The sequence below is a fragment of the Boleophthalmus pectinirostris genome, unplaced genomic scaffold, assembly GCF_026225935.1.
Source record: "Boleophthalmus pectinirostris isolate CB_2022bp ecotype Guang Dong unplaced genomic scaffold, ASM2622593v1 HiC_scaffold_9, whole genome shotgun sequence".
NCBI classification, from domain to species: domain Eukaryota; kingdom Metazoa; phylum Chordata; class Actinopteri; order Gobiiformes; family Gobiidae; genus Boleophthalmus; species Boleophthalmus pectinirostris.
In genome coordinates, this window is record NW_026571541.1 from 1,164,030 (window position 1) to 1,184,935 (window position 20,906).

General features: G+C 39.9%; 1 protein-coding gene across 1 annotated transcript in view; it reads right to left on the minus strand.

Annotated features, from left to right (window-relative positions):
- Positions 1–20,906, minus strand: part of LOC110172732 (roundabout, axon guidance receptor, homolog 1 (Drosophila)) — a 413,603-nt gene that overhangs the window by 41,017 nt on the left and 351,680 nt on the right. The window contains 3 exon segments of the mRNA XM_055166979.1: positions 3,317–3,343; positions 11,213–11,413; positions 14,019–14,190. Of these exon segments, the coding sequence (XP_055022954.1) occupies positions 3,317–3,343; positions 11,213–11,413; positions 14,019–14,190 (400 nt within the window).

Consider the following 20,906-nt stretch of genomic DNA (forward strand, 5'->3'; position numbering starts at 1 on the left):
ACTTTGCATTGCAAATCAGTCAAAACTCATTCACATAAACACAAAGTTTCAAATTCTTCATTATCTTCAAAAAATACTCGGTAACACTTTAAAATAACTACACCTTATTTAGCCTTAATTAAGCATGAACAAAGACTTAATTAATAATGATTTATGCTTAGTAACTACTTAATTACTACCTGAATTAGCACTTAACTTGCACTTAATTTGCCTGTGCTGTAAATAGTAACTCGATACTTCTTAATTACTCATGAACTAACCATTTGCATGTTTACAAATGCATATTTAAGTACACATGTGAGCATTTATTAATGATTAGTAAACTATGAGAGAATGAGTTACTAATAATACAATGCAATGATCATTCAAGCAGCTGTTATCTGTTAGTTAAGTCTTTCTGAGAGCTTTTCTAAAGTGAAGACTAATTATGTTTTATTAAGCATTTGTTAAGGTTGGTCAAATTCTAGAGAAACAATAATGCATTACTAGTAAATCATTCTCTCATGGCTTATTAATCATTAATAAATGCTCAAATTTGTACTTAAATATACATTTACAAATGTACACACAAATGGTTAGTTCATGAGTAATTAAGTAAGAAATACTTAGGAGTAACTATTTACAGCACAGGTGAATTAAGTGCAATTAAGTGCTAATTCAGGTTGTAATTAAGTAGTTACTAAGCTTGAATCATTATTAATTAAGTCTTTGTTCATGCTTTATTAAGGTTAAATAAGGTGTAGTTATTATAAAGTGTTACCAAATACTCTAACATGTTTGAGCTTTTCTGGTATTACTCTACTTAACCGCTCAGTGTGAGTAAACTGCCCCTCGGGGAAAATAAAACGGTGAGATAGTGTGTGGCAGTTGTACGTTTTTGTTTTGCTTTACAATAATCCTTAATGAAAATAACTGAACGACTCTTTTATATCTTTAGTGTAACGTCCAGAGCAGATGAGTTCAACTGTCTAACGCAGCTTTGTGTTCATCTAAACACACAAGCTCGTACCCTGCAGGTAAACGTGAACAGCCACAGAACCACATGCAAACACCAGCCTGCATTGTCTCCTCGTATCTTATTTGCATGTTCAGGCCCCACCCAAGCATCCCCAGAGCACCCACTGAACAAAGACACCCATGGGAGACAGCGGGTTCATCTGAGTGCAGAGCTTCTATCTGGTAGAAAGTGAAAATACCATACATGAGACACTCTTGTATTTTAGAGAATTATAATGTGTTTGAACTGGTGATTGGAGGTGATTGTGGTGCAGTAGGTTAAGCATTAAACCGACAACCAGAAGGTAAACAGTTACAATCTCACTGTTTTTAAACAAATATCTTATGCACCAAAGCGTCTCATCCAAATTCTTCTCATATGAATAATCCAAAGTCACAGTGTTTGCTTAGACATTATAGCTTTTATAGTTTATAGCTTTTTAAGGTTGGGCAAGACACCTAATCTGGCCATTAAATATGCTCTTGAGTGCCTTTGCTTTTGCATTTCACATTTTAAAACTTAAAATAATGGCTATCCTTACACATAGTTCATAGAAGTGCTCCCCAATAACAATACTGGGAATTGGGGTTAGGGTGAGGTTTAGCGTAAATACTATTTTTAGCAAATTTTCCCAGCATGCTAACATAAACATGCTCAGATTTTGATTCATGAACTTAAAAACAGCACTGAAAATCTCCAGACTTTTACCTATGATGCCACAAAAACTGGAAATTTCAAACTGCATGTTTTTATGATGTTTTGAGAGAGGAGACTTACTCAACAAAAATTCACCAAACAGTGAATAAAGTGAATAACAACAATACAACCCCAGGTATAGTCATGGTCACGGTAAGAATGTTTAAAGCACGATATATATTGCTACAGAGAAATATTGCGTTAAATGATAATACTGAAACGACTGTATACCATTGACATAAAGCAGGAGAATCCAAGTGAAGTGATTAAATAACAGTATCATTAAAAGGTCTGAGCTGCAACAAATCAATAGCAAGATGAAGCAATAATCAGCCATAGCAGTGATTTATTCAACTCTCTACAGCTCAAATCTGACCTTATCACGTAAAAATGATAAAAGTCTCTCCCCTATTGCAAAGAAAATGTACATATTATAAATACTGACCCTCAAAATCATCTTTCATATATTGAAAGTTGAAATAGTAATCGTGACAGGTCTATCCAGGTCTGTTCACAACGAGGGGAAATGTGATAATATGATTAGAATCTCAGTGTCAGTTTTGCATATGTGTCCTTTAAGACTACATTTACACTGAAACGAATCCACGTATCACTGTATCACTGTATCAGAACGATCTGCGTCCAGACACGTCGTTTCTATGTCCGCAATCAAAGCCTTCCCTGTCCACACAGTAACGCAAAACCGCCTGAAACACTCGTCACGTGAGCGGTAAAAACAAGGAAGTCTGAAGTTGCAGCAGATGATTTTGAGCCGAGGGAGATGGTGAGTGTAAAAACTTTTCAAGGACCGATGACGAGGTTCAGTTGTTACTTAGCATAACACTGGATTTTAAGATGAGCATGGCAGCTCAGAGTGAGGACTGACTCATTTCTGTGTCCGCAAACCTCCACTATCCACACAGCTTTGAGCAGATTTGTTTACGTTTTACAGAAACAAAACTTAAATCCACATGGCTCATTTGCATAAACTAAGGGCTCAAAAAACAGCTCACTATTGTGCGGTGATGTGGTTCTGCTTCTGTCGGACTAAAGGACATGACTCAGTGGAATATGAGTGTTCTTTCTGTGACAGAGGGGTGTTCTGCTGATGGTGAGTCTGTTCTGTGTTTCTGTCGTGTTGGAGATGGTTCATGTGAAACTTTTCAGAGATTATACATCTGCAGGTTGTACACACAGACACATGAATGGACAGATATTCTAGCCTCTTAGTGTTTTGGCGGTGAATTACTTCTCGGTGCACAGACCTACACCAGTGTATCAGTGTTTTGATGTGTCCACACAGTGCTGGAACAGATCTGTACTCAGATAAATTTGTGGGAGCTGGAGGCACCAGATCGTTCCGTCTCTGGAGCCATTTTGAATCGGATTAGTGTGAACGAACACTGCATCTAAAACGAAAATGACTCAGATACGCACTACTGTGGACGGGGACTAAGAAAGCTTCGCCGGGTTTCCAGAATTCTAGCCAAAAAATGGGGTTTATCTTGTCAGTTGTAACCTCATTACAGTTTAAATGTTTATAGTTTGCTTTATACACCAATGCTGACCTCAGTAAATTATGCAGGATAAAAAATAAATAAAAAAATGTGTATATGTGCTTACCTGTTGGCGTGAAGGTAAACGATGGAACTGTAGGGAGAAAAAGAGAGAAACAGTCACTAAATGAAACAGCACTTTTTGTAATTCACCACTTGCATGACCTCATGAACTCCCTCCCCTCCCTCCCTCTTCCATCTTTGATCCGTGTTGTCCCAGCTGCCGGTTCTGATCCCACCCGGGTCCGTCCCGCTGGTCCGGGGTCAGCTCTCACATCGTCACCCCCACGCCACGCAGCGGGGCGATCGTGAGGAGGAGGAGGGGGGAGAGTGAGTGGTGGGTGGGACCGCAGGGGGGAGTCAACCCACACACTGTTGAGAAATACTGTAACTCTGATGGGAAGGGAACGTGTAAAGACTCCATTAGAAACAGATACAGGCTGAGACTAAATGCCAAAATAGAACTTAAAGGTAAAGCTGCAGTATGTAACTTTTCCGCTGGAAGGTTTGCGACTGGATTGTTATTAATTCACCTGTAATGTTTCACTGTATGGCATTAAAGGTCTTATATTACACAAACTGACTCATGTGAGCTTCAGGCAACTTTACAACTTTGTTATGTCATCAAAAACAGACCTGGAGTTGTGTTTTATTTCATTCACACATGTTTGAGCAATCTGGCAGTGTCTAAATCTCCAAAGCTCAAAATGCTGTTCCACCTGGTGATGTCATGAAGCAGTAGTTTTCAAGTGAACAGCTCCTTTCACCTTAATTTCAGTAGAGATTCATGTTCTTAGGTTCTTTTTTCAAACCAAGAGTCTGTTTACATCCTGACAGTTTGTTCTGTTCCCTGTGCTCTTCCTCTTCATCTCGTGATGTTTCTGTGACGTGTCGTTCCGTTGATTTAAACAGGTTTTGGTGCTGTCTTCCAACCGGTGGAGGCAGGACAACAGCGCCACCTGCAGTCCCACTTCCTCAGGACAGTATCCCAGGTGTGTGAGAGTAAAAAAGCCCCTCGTCCCGGTTTATTGTCTCGTGGGCATGTTTCCGTATTTCAATTGCCTCTTGAATCTAGCGATGATGTTTGTTTTCCTCTGTCCCAGTGATGTTTGCTCTTTCTCAGTCCAGAATGTGCTTCTTTCTTTTACATTGGTCACAGTTGGCCCATTTGACTTGTTTCTGTTCTGCTTTGTGTTTTGTTGCTCATGTTTTGCCTTCTCTGTTTCCTTCTCGTGTTTTGTCCTACATTCCTTTTTTTGCGTGTACTTAGGGTTCCCACTCTTTTTTACTGACAAAATTTCAAAACTTTTTCACTTTTTCATGAGCTACAGTGAATTTTCCATGACTTTACAGCACCTACATGTGTAGAATTGATTAGACGTTTAGGGCTAAATATGAAATGTTAGCTCTTTCCACTCACTTATGGTTTGGGATTATAGTTTTTTTAATGTTTAAAATCCTGTCTGTGCATTTATTGTCGTCTTTTTTAAACGAAAGGTGCAGATGTTCACAAATAATCAGAATAGTCTCATGGGAACTTAACAGAACACTGTAGCTGCATGAAAGACATACTAAAATTCCATGACTTTCCCAAAACATTCATTGTATTTACAAAATTCCATGACTTTTACAGGCCTGGAAAGTGACATTTTCAATTCCCATGACTTTTCCAGGATTTCCATGACCGTAGGAACCCTGTGTGAATGCTGGAAGACCAAATTAACCTGGACTATTCAGTAGAAATTGCCAATTCCAGGTCTGAAATCATCCAAATGAGTCTAGTGAAGGTGTGTGGAGTTTAAAACACAGTGGAGCACTTCTTGTATTACCTCATGACATCACAAGGTGGATAGAGTGTTTTCAATTTGAGAAAACTCAGAACTCCACCTAAATGTGCAGGGTTTGTGTGTTAAACATGTGTGAATGAAACAAAACACAACTCCAGGTCTGTTTGTGACCAGAAAATCGTGTAACATGGACGTTTTAATCGTTGTATGTATCAAATTAAAACAACCCACATGAACACCTTTATCTTACAGTTCTTTTCCTCGTTTCCATGTAAATACTCGCACAGACAGTGGATCTAACATGAGCTGATAATTACAGCGTGACACTTGAATGCAGCAGACCTTTAGTCCTGCAGTGGGAGGAGGTCTGCCGCCTTCAAGAACACGCGGTAAAAACAAGCTCTGCTCTCAGCGTAACCACAGCCCACACACTGTCTCCTAAACACAACATCATTAAGTCTTCAAAGTGTCGGCTGTGGCCCCGGCCTTGGACATGTGCGGCGGCCATGTTTGTTTTGGTTGACGAGGGCCCGCGGGGTCAGCGAACACGTCGCTGCGCTAGTGCGGTAAAGTGGACTAGTCTGCATTTAACGGATCGGGTTACAAGAACGTGTCTGAAATAGGGGAACACTTTGACGTTGAGGAGGTTGGCAAGTAGAAAATTGCAAAATTAAGTAGGTCGAATAGTCGTGTCAAGAGAAAAAAAAATGTGTAAAGCAGGTCTAAATCAAAACAGGACTAAACCAAATCTGGAATAAACCAGGAAAAATCCAAATGTGTTTCCTACATTGCCAGAAAAGTGTAGATCAGCTGTAGAAGTGATACTACTCAATGTTAAGTTATCAGTGTTGAGAAGGTGACTTTTAAAATGTATTCCCCTACAGATTACAGATTACATACCCCAAAATGTAGTTTGTAACGTAATCCATTAAATTACTTAAAGTGAGTAATGTAATCTGAATACTTTGGATTACTTGATTTGCTGTAGAGAAGCAAAGACGAGGAAATCTTCACTTAAGAAGTTTGTCTGATAAAAGAAAATAAAAAGCCCAGACTTTATTAAAAAATAGTCTCGATAGAAGAGGACGAGACACGGTCCACGCAGCCTGGTTTAGTTAAATCCTGGTTTAGAAAGTTGGTTTTAGTCCTGGTTTAGACCTGGTTTAGACCTGGTTTAGTCCTGGTTTAGTCCTGGTTTAGACCTGGTTTAGTTTTTAGATCCTGATTTTTAGACTTCGTTTTAGTCCTGGTTTAGACCTCCTGGCTGGTTTTAGACCTGGTTTACCTGGTTTAGTCCTGGTTTAGACCTCCTGGTTTAGAGTCTGGTTTAGACCTGGTTTAGTCCTGGTTTCTGGTTTTAGAACCTGGTTTAAATCCTGGTTTACTCTGAAGCTCTGCCTCGGTTTAGCTCGTCTCACAGCAGCCGCTCACGTGACCAAAGTGTGGAAGTGTCGGTCCCTCCCCCTACTGCTTCACTCTGTGTGTCGAATCGCTTCAGTGTATCGAAGCGTTTCATTGGCTCGGCGAATGTTCTGCTCTGTGATTTGTTCAGATGCTTCAGAGTGTTCAGCGCACTTCTGTGGTTTGACAAGCGCTAAACTGCTACAGTATAAAAGATGCACCAATATTTGTTAAAAATGTTGGGTAGTGAGGAGTATTGTGTGACGTTAGTGGTGATTTTGGCGACTTTTGGCATTTGTTTTCATTTTCAATGGCATCTACAAGTGGAAAAAAGCGATCCATGGTTTGGCATCACTTTGATCTAATTCCACCAAACAAGGTAATACCTGTTTTCTTATTTACAACATGTTATTTATGTTGCTCTTTACATATTATTTTAAATCATCATTATTATTGTTGTTGTTAGGTACGGTGTCGCTCTGCACACAACTATTGTCTTATTATTAAATTTGTCCACTAAAGGTCAGTGTTTCTCCGAGGCCTCAGACACGTCGAACCATCTGAGACAATATTGCGACTGAGGTGTCAATGCTTCACGAGGCTCCACTCGCCCATCACTAGTTTATAGAAAAAACACATGTATGCTTACTGTGCGCGGGCTTGCATCTCCACAAACCTGACTCTTGGATGGCCTGGAGGAGGGTCTCCATGGAAACTTTGGCTATAATCTTCCACAATACGGCATAAAACTTCCCTATCTCCATGGGGAAAGTTCTGAAGTGTGGTTTTAACTTTGTGTTTCCATCATGCAGCTCATCCAGAAAGTTACATACTATAACTTTAATAATAACTAACTGCATAATTTGTTTTGTTTTGTGTTTTTTGTTTTTTTGTTTTGTTACATGATGCATGATTATGTTAATTGACCGAAGAAAATAAACTGTTACTACTACTACTACTACATCTTCCAATAGTGCGTAAAAACAACATGACCAACATCTAACCTACAGCAGTTTCACCTACAGTTTCAGTTTCAGATCTTGTGTCCTCTGGGTTCTGTCTGCATCTAATTATGAAACATTGCATTGTCCAGTCAGGAAGTGCACAGTAGCATGCTCGTTGTTGTTTGAAAACTCCACTCTTGTGTCTGAAATTTGCGAAAAGCTCTTATAAACTCATCGTGGTGAATCATTAGGACGCTCTGAAGGAATAACTTTAGACCGCTGCAAACAGTTTCAAATGCACTAGTTCTGTTTTTCACATTTTTAAATCAGGTACAGCGCCTTGAAGTACTTTCTCTGACAATTGTTACATTGTCCTGTCTCGTGTGTACTCACCAAATTCCTAAGTCAATTCCCTCTATCTCATAATGACTCCACCTCACAGCACACGGATTTTCACGACTTATCTCTAACCGCATTCCACTACCATCTGATCGAGCCTGATGCCCTCCCAGTGACAGCTCGGGATTAGCGTTTAACCGAAGCTAAGACCTCGTATTGTACGGCGGTGGTGCGCGGGTGAAGCTGTAAGGAGGCAGCTGCAGAGCCCGGGGCCAGTGTGAGAGGAGGAGACAGCCCACACAAAGATGGTTGCCAGAGTAGGCTTTTAGAATGATGTAGGTTACGTCCATGTGACACACGACATTTTAGAATCTCTATAGTTTAAAATGAGGTTCAACGTTTGTGCATCGTAAACTTGGAGATTTCTTTTAAAAACAGTGATTTTCCCATGGACTTATACAGGCCACGCCCTCTGACTGAAACTATGACATCATCACATTTTACCGTGTGAACGCAGCTTATCTGTGGCTCTGGATTACCACACGTTAACGCACATCGTTAAGTAGTATCATTAAGTAAGAGCAGAGGTGGAAGAAGTGGCAATACCGGCTTGTCGAAGTCTGATCCTGTCAAATCTCCGACGCTCAGAGGTCGGGCCTGGTCAGGATTTGGATGGGAGACGCTGGGAAAATCAGGAGCCACGGGGGGGCGCCAGTCACAAAAACTGTCTTTGTGTATTTAGAAGTGCTGTCAAACGCGACATTTTTTTTAATCAGATTAATCACACTTTAGAATTTTGATTAATCGCAATTAATCGCAGTTAATTATTGCTCAACAGAAGACCCAAATATTTTGACAAAAACACAATTTACAGTACAGTTCGTTTATTGTTGTAGAAATCGTCCCCCTCTAAGGTAGTTTGACGGATCACCTGTGGCGATGTGCATGATATTTTGCAACTTATCGGTGGTACATTTGTTGACGACATTGCCGCGTGTGCACTCCGCCAGCGTTGCTTGTCGTGCTCGGCTTGTTGTCGGTGTACAAGTCGCATCTTTGCTAGCCGCTGAATCAAACACGTGTTTTGCTTTAAGATGGTATTTCAAGCTTGTTGAGCTTCTGTGGAAAGAGAGTTCATTGCCACAATATGTGCAAACTACCTTAGTTTGATCTAAAGTCCCGTCAGGTAGTTTTTTGAAGAGAAATTTGCCGCTGAGCACACTTGTCATAGTCTCATTAGCCGTCTTTGCATCGGCGTATGGACAGACCTGATCACTGACCTAATAACCTGTGTGGCCTTTCAAGTCACCATCTGCATCCGCGCTTTTGACAGAGGAGCATGTCCGGCCAAAATAAATTGTGTGATTAATCTATGTTAAAAATATATTAGTGCAATCAATTTTTTGTGATGAATCGCATGCGTTAACGCGTTAACGTTGACAGCCCTAGTATTTAGGCAAGACATTTCACCCACGTTCCCTAGTATGAAAGTGGTCTGTGTGTGAGTGAGGGGCAGATGACAAAGACTGGCAGTCTCACTTTTGTCAGTCTGTCCCAGGGCAGCTGTGGCTAGACTAGTAGCTTATCACCACCGGGTATGAAGTGAATGGAAAATGTTCTGTGTCCAGAAAAGTGCTATTAAAAAAACAACAACAAAAAACAACACCTATGCATTATTATTATTATTATTATTATTATTATTATTATTATTATTATTATTATTATTATTATTATTAGGCCCTCTATTTTGTTATTTAAGTAAAAGTAAATATTCCAGAGCAAAGAAACTATACTTCTATTCTACTTACTATTATTGCATGAAAAAATCTACCGAACTTAAAGTATTAAAATGTAAAATAAAAATGTACTGAGATGTACTGATGAATTTGAGATCTAATAAAGCTTCAAATGAAGTGATTTTGATACAGATTTAGGCTGAATTTTCTTCAACAGAAACAAGTGACCACTTTTTTCTAGCAGTTTTTATTTGTATATTTTTGTTTGCTCAAACATGCAACTACAAACTCCTACAAGAAATGTGTTAAAAATAAACCTTCAGCCTTTTCTGCATTGATAAAAAAAATAATAATAATTTTAGTCGAAAGTATAGATACCTGCTCTCAAATGTATTAAAATATACATAAAAATAATCCACGTTACTGGAATTTTTTATTTTTATTTTTTAATGTTTTTTATTTTTTTATGTTTTTTTTGATATTTTGTTATGTTCCACTACCGAGAGGGTACTTTTACTCAAAGTAGTAGTCCATAATATTAAAGGAAACTGTAAATGTAATTTCGTAGCCTATTACCCACTGCTGCTGATGATGATTTTTGGCGTTTATGTCTGTCATGTTTGGAGAAGCATTTCTTTAAAGCTCTCAGGCCGTACAGGGAGAGTTTTAGTGGAGTTGTATGATGCAACAGTATTTCTCTCATTGAAGAAACTCAAACACGTCATGATCCTGACGTCTGTGTGGATTCTAGTGCAGCTTTGATACAGACATTTTATGAGAAGGCAGCTTCATTTCTCTCCTGGCGCAGTCAGACGGGAGGTGCTAAGAGCCTTCTACACAAACTGAGACATACTGACAGGAAGATGAGAAGAAGCAAACGCCTCACAGCTCTCTCCTCTCACTCCTCCGCTCTATAGTACATCCACACAAATATGAGCTCGCTCTGTCATGACTAATCCTCAAGTGAACTTACAGCTACACTGCAGTTTGGGACATTTTTATTATTTTTGTACTTTGATTTTAGTCCTGATTTAGTTTAGACCCGCTTCAGTCGTCGATTAGACCTGATTTAGTCAAGGTTTAAAAGTGATTTATGTCAGAGTGGTGTTTCTTCAGTCCTGGTTTAGACATGGTTTAGCTTTAAACCTCTTAGTCCAGTTTAGTTCAGTTAAACCCGGCTATTGACCTGGTTTCAGCTTAGTCCATTTTTAGTCCTGGTTTTGTCATAGTTAAACCTGGTTTAATCTGGGTTTACACATGTTTAGTCCTGGTTTTGTCCAGCTGAGTCCTGTTTTTATGTGGTTTATAATTGTTTTAGTCCAGTTTTAGTCTTGGTTTAGACCGGCTTAGCTTTAACCATGTTTTGATCATGGTTTAATCCTGATTTAGACCTGTTTTAGTCCTGGTTAAGATCAGTTAAAAATGCAGTATGTATTTTGTAAACCTCACAGTTTAGACCTGCTTTATTCTTCAGTCAGGTTTTTAGTTTAGTCCTAGTTTAGACCTTGTCTAGTCCAGTCGCAGGCTTTGGGTTGATCTAATATTGCTTGAGTCCTAGTTTAGTTTTGTCTTAGTCTTGGACATGTACCTTTGTGTATGCCTGTGTAGTTTGTGGACAGTTCTGTCTTAGTCTTGGACATGTACCTTTGTGTATGCCTGCGTAGTTTGTGGACAGTTCTGTCTTAGTCTTGGACATGTACCTTTGCGTATGCCTGCGTAGTTTGTGGACAGTTCTGTCTTAGTCTTGGACATGTACCTTTGCGTATGCCTGCGTAGCTGGTGGACAGGCCGCTCCTCTTCTTGCGGTGTCGGTAGAGCCAGATGCTGAACACCATGAGGATGATCCAGCAGGCGGCGCCGATGCCTGCGATGAACGCCGGCTGCTTCACCACGTCTGAGATCTGCTGCGACAGAGGGTTCCCCGAGTTCACGTTCTCTGTCATCCGACCTGAGGAGTCTACAAGGACAGAAAAGAAACGAGAGGAGAGAGTTAGGAGACATGCTTTTACACAGCTGTTGTCATGATCCTAACATTTCAAACTTGATACTAAGGAACAGACTGGATGTTCTTTACTTAGACAACAGAATGTGATTTTCAGTATTAACTCATAATACTTTATATGATCATGTTACATCTGTGTATCAAATCAAAAATCACTTTTTGTCCATGATAGCAATTTAATCACACAGCAGTAAATGAACAAAAAAGTGCAACTCAACTCAAGGTGGAGTCATTAGATCCAGGGTCAGGGCAGTTTGAGGAGAATAACAACCCACAGGACAAAAGTGTCTCCAATCTGTGTCCTGCAGAATCAGAGCCGCCTCCAGGGGGCGCCAAGTGATGTCAGACCACTTAATTTTTAATGTAAACTATTAAATTTGAGTCCAGTATGTTTTTTCACACGGTTGGACCCAGACCAAAATGAAGTGATTTAAATATATTTTTAACTCTTCAATTTAAGTGTAGATTTTTAGTTTGGTACCTCGGTATTATTGTGCTATATATAACTAAATTTTATAGTATATGTTATAATAACAATCATAATGTAATCTTTTTTTTTTTCTTTCTTTTTTGTATTACGTTGTTGTTCTCTTAAAAATTCCATCACTCTCCACATCTGCTCTGAGCTGGACTACCAAAGAACTTACTGACCCAAGTGCCATATTTTAACAGCAAAATCATACTTGCCCGAGGACACAACAACAGCATGATCTGATTACTTGAGGAAGATCCACACATAATATCTTTGAACACTAGCGTGAGACTGCTGCACACTTTGACTGACAATTTTTCTTTTAATTTCAATTCAAATTCGAACACAATCATTTCCCAAAAGTTCCATTCAGTCAAAGTTATTAAAAGCGGTGGTTGTGCCGGTGCTGTTTACACGGGCTAATCCTCCGGAGCTGTTCTAAGTGCTGAGAGGGGAGGCAGGTCGGGTCTTGATGGCGTTGGCTTGAGTTACAAAAGTACCTGTGTGACTGTGCGGACTTGGCGTAGACTCAGTGAAATGAAAAGAGCGGTGGATTTGAGCCATGATGATTTGTCAGTTAGTTTTGTGCGTAATCGTCCCTCCGGGCACGAACATTCAAAGCTACATTAGTGACAATGAGTGTTTGTGTAAGCTACTGGGAAGAGTTTAAAGACGCTCGACCTGATTTTGACTGTCTGAAAAATGTGAAAAACAGAACTAGCTCAGTTTAAACCGGAGGTGTCCAAACTTTTTTCATCAAGAGCCACATATTTAAACACAGACGAAGCACGATCGAGGGCTGTAGACTGATGCTCAGTACAGGGAATAATATGTAGAAATCTGTGCATGTTTAACATGTTAGAATGAGCCATCAGTTTTTATTCATGCTAAGATCCTTAAAACCACACATTAAATGTTAAATTGTGTTGCTTTATCAAGGTAGATTTTCAAAGAAAAAAAACTTGCAGTAAAAAAAAAACTAATAATAATAATTAGGGATGGGCATTTGATGAAATTTTCTTAATCGATCATCGGAAGAATTAACGATCGTTTATCGATTAATCATTAACGTTTTTAGATTAAAATGATCATCATTATTATTACTATCTGCACTAATCTGCATAAATAAATTCAACTTTACGACATATAAACCATAACCACTCTAGAGCCACATCAGCCCGTTTGACATTATAATGTGTTTAATTCAGTTTTGTTCAAATCTCACAGAAACAAAAACTTAAAACCACATCACTAATTTACATAAATTTAAGCAAAGATAAAACTCCAGCTCTTGTGTCGCTGATGTGGTTCAACATTCTGTTGGATTAAAAGACACATGACTCAGGTGAATACAGGTTAGTGTGACCAGATTTGTGTTTGTCAAAACCAGGACAGCGTACGGGGGGAGGGAGGTGGGGACTCGTCATCCACATTGTGCGACTCTCACCTGGAAAAACTTTTTCCCACTGGACACAGAAACATATGTGCTGCTTTATACACTGTGCACATGGACTCACACTTGTCCCGAACGCAACGGAAAGTGTGGAATTTCTTGTACAAGTCATCGTTAAATACACATTTGTGCTTCTGTGTGTTGCAGACTGACCCACTGTTTGTGTCTCGCTCCTTCTGATGCAGAGACACATGTACACACCTGTTTGGTCACACTACACACAATCGATGAAATTCTTAATGATCAATTATCAATTCATCGACTAATCATGCCAATCACTAATAATTGATGCAAGGTAATTTGGGCCAATTCACCTGGAAGTCTGAGGGCCAAGAAAGATTTGTCTGAGGGCCGCATTTGGCCCCCGGGTCATAGTTTGGACATGCCTGGTTGAAACAGTGTGCAGTGGTTCAGAGTTATTCCTCTCTTACCTTTTGCATTCAGATCATCCTAATTATTCACCATGATGCATAAGCACTTTTCACCATTCTAACAATAACTAGTCTGCTAACCATGCACTTCCTGATTTTTTTCTTCCAAGTTTTATTTTATTTTTTCATTTGATTGTTATTAGATTTATATTTCCTTGTTCATTCTTACTTAATAACAGTTTGAATCACTTTTCGTGTACATACCCAGTTGGAAGTATGTGATGTCGCTCTTGACCCCTGGCCCCGCCCCGGTGCTGGCTGCCACCTCCACGCTGTAGCGCACCCCGGTGGCCAGCCCCGGTATGAGCACGGACAGGGTGGAGCCGTCCACGGTGCGGTTTATGTGGTAACGACTCTCATTTCCCAAGCACCAGATCTGCAAACACAAAACACAAATCAACAACAGATTTATAGACTCATCCCTCCAGCAGCAGGGCCGGGTGCTTATGAGCAGGGCTGGTGGGTGCTGGTGGGTGCTGGTGGGTGCTGGTGGGTAATGGTGGGTGCTGGTGGGTGCTTATGAACAGGACTGGGGGGTGGTTGTGTTTATTTCATTGAAAAACCGTGAGCAGGTTTGCATCTCCACAAACCTGATCTTATTTGGCCTGGAGGAGGACTTAGTAAAGAAATGTTGTTCCTTTGATTATAATCTTCCACAGTGTGACATAAAACACATCCATCTCCACAGAGAATGTTCCAAAGAATAGTTTTAACTTTCTGTTTCCGTGGATTCATGTAGTTACATTCTGTACCTTTTAGGGCTGGGTATCATTAAGAAGTTACCGATACGATACATATCTCGATACATTGGCCATGATACGACACGCTTTTCGATACAGTGAGCTTTCGATTCAATACGATTCGATTCAATATATTTCACATCGATTCGATACGGTTCATTGTAAAAAAGGCTAAATGATGGCTCTAAAACTAAAAGTCCACTAAGTTTGTGAAAAGTGAATGTGAAAAACATTCATTTTACTCAAAACACTGAGAATGTCAACACAACTGTAGCCCACACTATCGATACTGTATCAGCACATTAAACGATACGATATATCAATATTTTGATATTTTTGCACACCCCTAGTACCTTTAAAGGTGCACTGTGTAACTTTTCTAGTGGAGGATCTGCTACCTGCTTGTCTCCATGGAGATGTTATTGTTTTGCCTGGAATGTTCCGTGGTTTGACATTAAACACATCCATCTAGTATTTATTCATTATGTTTGTTTTTATTGCTCAAAAAATACAACAATTCCTTTTGTGCATAGAGACGACACTCCACAGATCTGAACTGTAAAGCAGTGTAGTGATGTAACCTGCTTGTCTCCCTTGGGATAGACAGATTTAATCTAGAAAGGTTAGTCTAGAATGTTCCAGGGTAAGGATTGACCCATCCTCTGTCAAGGGACACAACTAGGCTACAGTACAGGTCAGATCTGTGGAAAGGCGACCCTACTCACAGAAAGCATTATTATATGTCTGAGCAACAGAAACAACTGTAACAAATAAAAGCAAGATGTATGTTTAATGTCATACCATGGAATATTCCAGGCAAAGCAATCTCCAAATCACCATGGAAACAAGTAGATAGTGGACCCTTCACCAGAAAAGTTGAGCAGTGCACTTTTAAAAAATGCATTATGTGTAAGAGAATTTAAGAGAATTTCATTTATCCTCCATATACATTTCTCAGTTTAACATTGACTCACAAGAGCTACATTATTATTATATATAATACTGTATTTTCTGGGCTATTAACCCCATAAAAAAAAAACTGCGCGCCCCAAAATCCAGAGTTCCCTATAAACGAATCCACTCTTCAGTACTCTTCAGACTTCAGTAAACTACAAAGCTATGCACCACCCGCAGAACACACAAACACACACGGAGCAGACAGCGACCGCACAGCGAAACACACCCACAGACACACTCATCACTCCACGCCGACGAGGAACAGAACGGAGGAACAAACTGAAAAAGCGAGTGCAATGTGCCACTTCTAGACACAACTGAACAACTGAGTCACTGCGAACACGCCGACAATCCGTTGGTCCCAGACACACCCTCCCTACACGCCACAACTGAACAAAGCCCAGAGTCACTGTGAACGAACAAACAAACAAAACCACTCACCCATCACACTGTTGGGTTTCCTTTAAAGTCCAGTGCGGTTTATTTGTGAAAAAAGTTTGAAAATAGACCATTTAATGAAAGTGTGTTTTATAATCCAGAGCGACTAATAGCCCGAAAAATAGGATATTTACACTATGATCTTCTCTTTGCACACCATCCTGTATTATTGATGGTAAATAAACTTCTCCTACATAAGACGTCCAGTTGGTCTCCAGCGTTTTACTTCCATCCTTTCCTGGACAAGCTAAAAACATCAACAACACCATGTCATCATGAGTGATTTCCAATTTTGGCCAAAATAATCGCCAACATTTGTTGTCACCTTTACACTGAACTCAAGCCAATCTTAAGCCCTACACCACACAAAATATACTCCTGTGAGCTTTAAATCATGTTAGAATGTTGTTCCCTCCTCGAAAACAGACCTGGATTTGTGTTTTGTTTCATTCACACATGTTTGAGTAACTCTTTATTATTAGTCTGTCTACATCTCCAAAGCTCAAAATGCTCTGTTCCACCTTGTGATGTCATTTAGGGTTAGTTTTAAGGTTAACAGTAGAGATACGATATCCAGTTCTCTCGATACGATGTTTCCACGAAATGCATCTCACAGTACGATATTTATTGCGATATTTTGTGGAGGATAATAAAACTGTGAATATGCTACTTTTCTGTCAAAGTCCAAATACTGAGACAAAGCAAAGGATCATGGGATATGTAGTTCTCTCTCTTTTTTTTTTTTTTTTCTAGTCGATGCTGCCAAAACAATGAATTTAAGCAAAGAAACTTGTAATTCGACATTATTGTGATAGCCCACGGTATTATTGAAAGACTTTTGACAATATGATATGATGTTTTGGTTACTGTTACATCTCCTTTTACCTTTAGTTCAGTAAAGATTGGAAATTCCATCCAAAGTGTGGAGCAAAAAACACAGTCGTGCACTTTGTCTATTACTACATGACATCACAAGGTGGAACAAACGTTGTCAGTTTGAGAGAAGAACTCAGCCCAAATGTGCAGGTTTGTGTGAATGAAACAAAACACAACTCCAGGTCTGTTTGTGACGAAGAAACGACATTAGAACATCAGAAAATAACACGACATGGGTCCTATAAACCATATTTTCAAGCTATAATAAAGTCTTTTTTTTTCTTCTGTCCTCACAATGACCCCACAGTTTAATCACCCGCAAATGATGATGAAACGATCTCATTCTGAAGTTCCATACACTGAACTATAGATTACCCAACATAAGAACTACAAGTAATTCCAGTCTTCCATCTCCCGTTACAGCCGTCCGTAGCACAGAATGGCCTTTGTGCTCATACACACCATTCTAACACACACTTTTTCTTTTACTGCCCCTGTTCAAAATAGCGCCAGTGTAACCCGGACTAGCCATAACACGCGTCAGAGCAGCTCCTACACCGGCAAAAACCAACCACCGGGCGGATAACCCAATTTGCTCCGGAGCTAAGTGGCGTCACGTCCAGGAAAAGGGCCCCCGGGTCCCCGTGAAAAGTCCCCTCTGAGCTCTGCATGGGGCCGGGGCCTGTCCAGCCTCCCGCGGACCCCCAGAGTGGAGCTTTTGCAATCGCTCCCGACCCCCGCGTAGAACAGATCCAGATACAGGCTTAAAGAACGGAAGGGGAAAGGTTTGGTAATGCTTCAAATATTACGGAATGTATTTGTTCAAGATGTTGGTAGAAATCATCCAAGCCACTTAATTTCTACAGCACCTTTTATAAACAAAGTGCTCCACAGACAAATGAAGACAGTAAAAGACAGTCAATCCTAAATAAAAATAAGAAATAAAAAAGTGTAAAAATGCATCAAGCTAAAAAAACAAACAAACAAACAAACAAAAAACAATAAATAAATAAATACATTAATTTAATTAAATAAATAAATAAATAAATACATACATTAAAAAATAATAAATAAAAATACATAAATAAAAATACATAAATAAAACATACAGGTCCTATGTGTCTTTTATTTATTTTTATTAATTTTGTGTAAAAATCCTGAGAGTAAAAGTGGGTTTTAAGACGAGACGTAAAACTCTCCACTGTGTGTGTGTGTGTGTGTGTGTGTGGGGGGGGGGGGGGGGGGGGGGGGGGGGGGATGTTGGGACGTAGGGGGTGGCAGAATGTTCCAGAGCTTGGGGCCGGTCACAGAGAAGGTCCTGTCCCTCCTGGTTTTAAGTCTCGTTTTAGGCCCCAAGAGCTGGAGCTGGACCTCAGTCTAGCTCAGGGGTCCTCACAATTTTTCAGCATGTGAGCTACTTACAAAATGACCAGGTCAAAATGATCTACCTAATACAAAGCCAAACAAACTGCACTGAAACACTCTGTGTTCCTTTTTTGGACCCTCACCCACAGTTTGAGAAGCCCCTCTTTAAGAGAACTTCCTCTGGCACTTTACACAAAACTGTGAAAAAAGTGAAGGAAGATTTTTAAACCTGTTTTTTAAAGTTCCAAACTGGAGTTACATTCTTTTCTGGTTTTGCAGTGATATTTACCAGCCTCTGCACATTTACCAAACCAAACGCACATAGTGACAAACACAGATGCAGTTGTCACTTTTGTGAGGCAAACTTCAGCCAAATGTGGCAGTAGGTCTGTTCTGTAGATCCGCTCTATGCTGTAGACCTGCTTTGTGCCAACACTGGAACACAAATTTAGACTGGTTTTTGCTTCACGTTTGGTCTTGCTCTTCTAATCAGCCGCACTGTGGGAGGGGCTTGTGTTCGCTGTACGCAGGAAGGAGCGAGAGCGTGAAAAGGCGAGGGGCGGCGTGCTGACGTGAGGCAGATGGACAGGTAGGATGTTTAGGAAGTTGAACCTGCCCTGTGATGCACGCTGGTACACGAGGGCACACGCTGTCGCAGACGAGCCGTGCATAGGGAGCGTGTGTGTTTGTGATGCGCCGTAGAGTCTCCGCGGGTTTCAAATGAGCGCACAGGCTGCACTGAGACGCCCCACACGCTCCTGCACCCGCTACAAGTTTATTACCAACAGCAGCGGCCGGAATGAAATATGATCACACTTGTTGAGTGTCAGACCTTGAGTGAGAGACAAGACCGAGTCCAAACGCGAGTCTGAGACGAGACACGGCGATCGACTGGTAGATTGTGATCGACGTATTGAGCACCCCTGGTTTAGGGTGTTCCAATTTATTTATTTATTTCAGATTCTCAAGATTAGAACACTGCATTTGGTTCCATATCTGGCCAAAATATTTGGGTCCAAATTTTATATAAAAGAATGAGCATTTCACACATCAGTTACTTGACACTGGTGCGTTGGAGGAGAGGGAGCAGCCCAAGAACATAGAGAAAAATCCTGCACACCGTCTTATTTGCAAAATGTGAGATTTATTATTAGGACATACAGTACAACATTTCAGCACTAGGTCTTAATGTACTGTGTGTCCTAATAAATCTCACATTTTTCATCACAGTGTGTGTGATTTTTCTCTATGGTCCAAATTTTATGCAAATGATTGAATATTTAGAGGTTGCTCAAGACACTTGAAAATTGTCCTATAGGACCAATACTATCACAAAGAACCAAATAAATATGGCGTATTCCAATAATTTATTCTGCAAACACAAACTGAAACTTGCATTAAAAATTACTTAGATAAAGTCCATAAAAAGTTATTTGGAAACACAACTTTAGTCAATTTCCAGGGAACTTCGTGCAGCTTGAGCAAACTCTAAAACATCTCCACTGGAAAAAACAAAACAAAAAAACAAACAAAAAACTTCAAATGACTAAAATTAAGAACATTTTACCTTGAGTAGATTCAACTTGACAAGTAAAATAATATTTAATAAGTGTGTTTTTCTGAATTTAAGCAACATTTGATTTTGTTTCTTATTTTAAGTATAAAAATGTGTTGTTTTTCTTATTTGAAGTGTAGAAAATAAATATTTTCATATTTTAAGTACAAAAAGTCTTATTCCAATGGCAGATTATTTTACTTGTCAAGTGAAATTGACTCAAATTGTAATGAAACTTTTTTTTTTTTAATTTATTTATTTTTTTTTTCAAGTCATCTTCACTTGATTACATTTTGTTTTTTGCAGTGTTACTTTTTCTTCCAAATTTCTTCCTAAATCATCTTTTGGAAGCTAAAACCTAATGCAGGTTCTAATCGAGATGATCTGAAGCATCATTGTTAACCATGCTTTGATGGACCACTCTACCTCGGACCTCGCGCACAGGGGGAGTAAATCTGGATGAGGTCTGACACGTACTGTGGGGTCAGTCTATTCAAAGCTTTAAAAACAAACAATACAATCTTAAAATCACTTCTAAATTGAACATGAAGCCAGTGCAAAGACGTGAGGATTGGTGTGATATGTTTTCGTTTTCTGGTTCCTGTTAGTCTACGTTCAGACTGCAGGGCTTAACGCTCAATTCAGATTTTTTTTGTGAAATCTGATGTTTTTGCGAGGTCGTTCACATTTCCAATTAAATGTGACTTGTATGTGACTCCAGTGTGAACAGTAAACGGCCCAAAAGTGTCCCACATGTGCACTGGAGACACGACGACGTCAACCTCAGCGAGCGTGCTCTGTGTTTACAGAAGTTGTCCAAACATGGACGCAGCATCGAGCACCTGGAGATTTTAAAGTTCCTCTCGTACCGGAGCCAGAACATGAACAACTTACTTGTTTTAAGGAGGAGATTGAGAAGGAGAAGGACGAGGTTTTTGGTCGTGGTGTTTTGTGGGACAGTCCGCTGAAAAGAACGTGTGGATGTGGAGACGGAGCCAAGAGTGGTGAGTGGAGATGTGCTTCACTTTTCAGTGACACGGAGTTCATTAACAATTTTCGTCTATTTCAGCGCAGAATAGTGACGTTTGTGGCTTGTTGATAACGTGTAGGTGGATGAATGCGCTTTGGCCGTTCAGACTGAAGTCACATGTCAAAAGATCA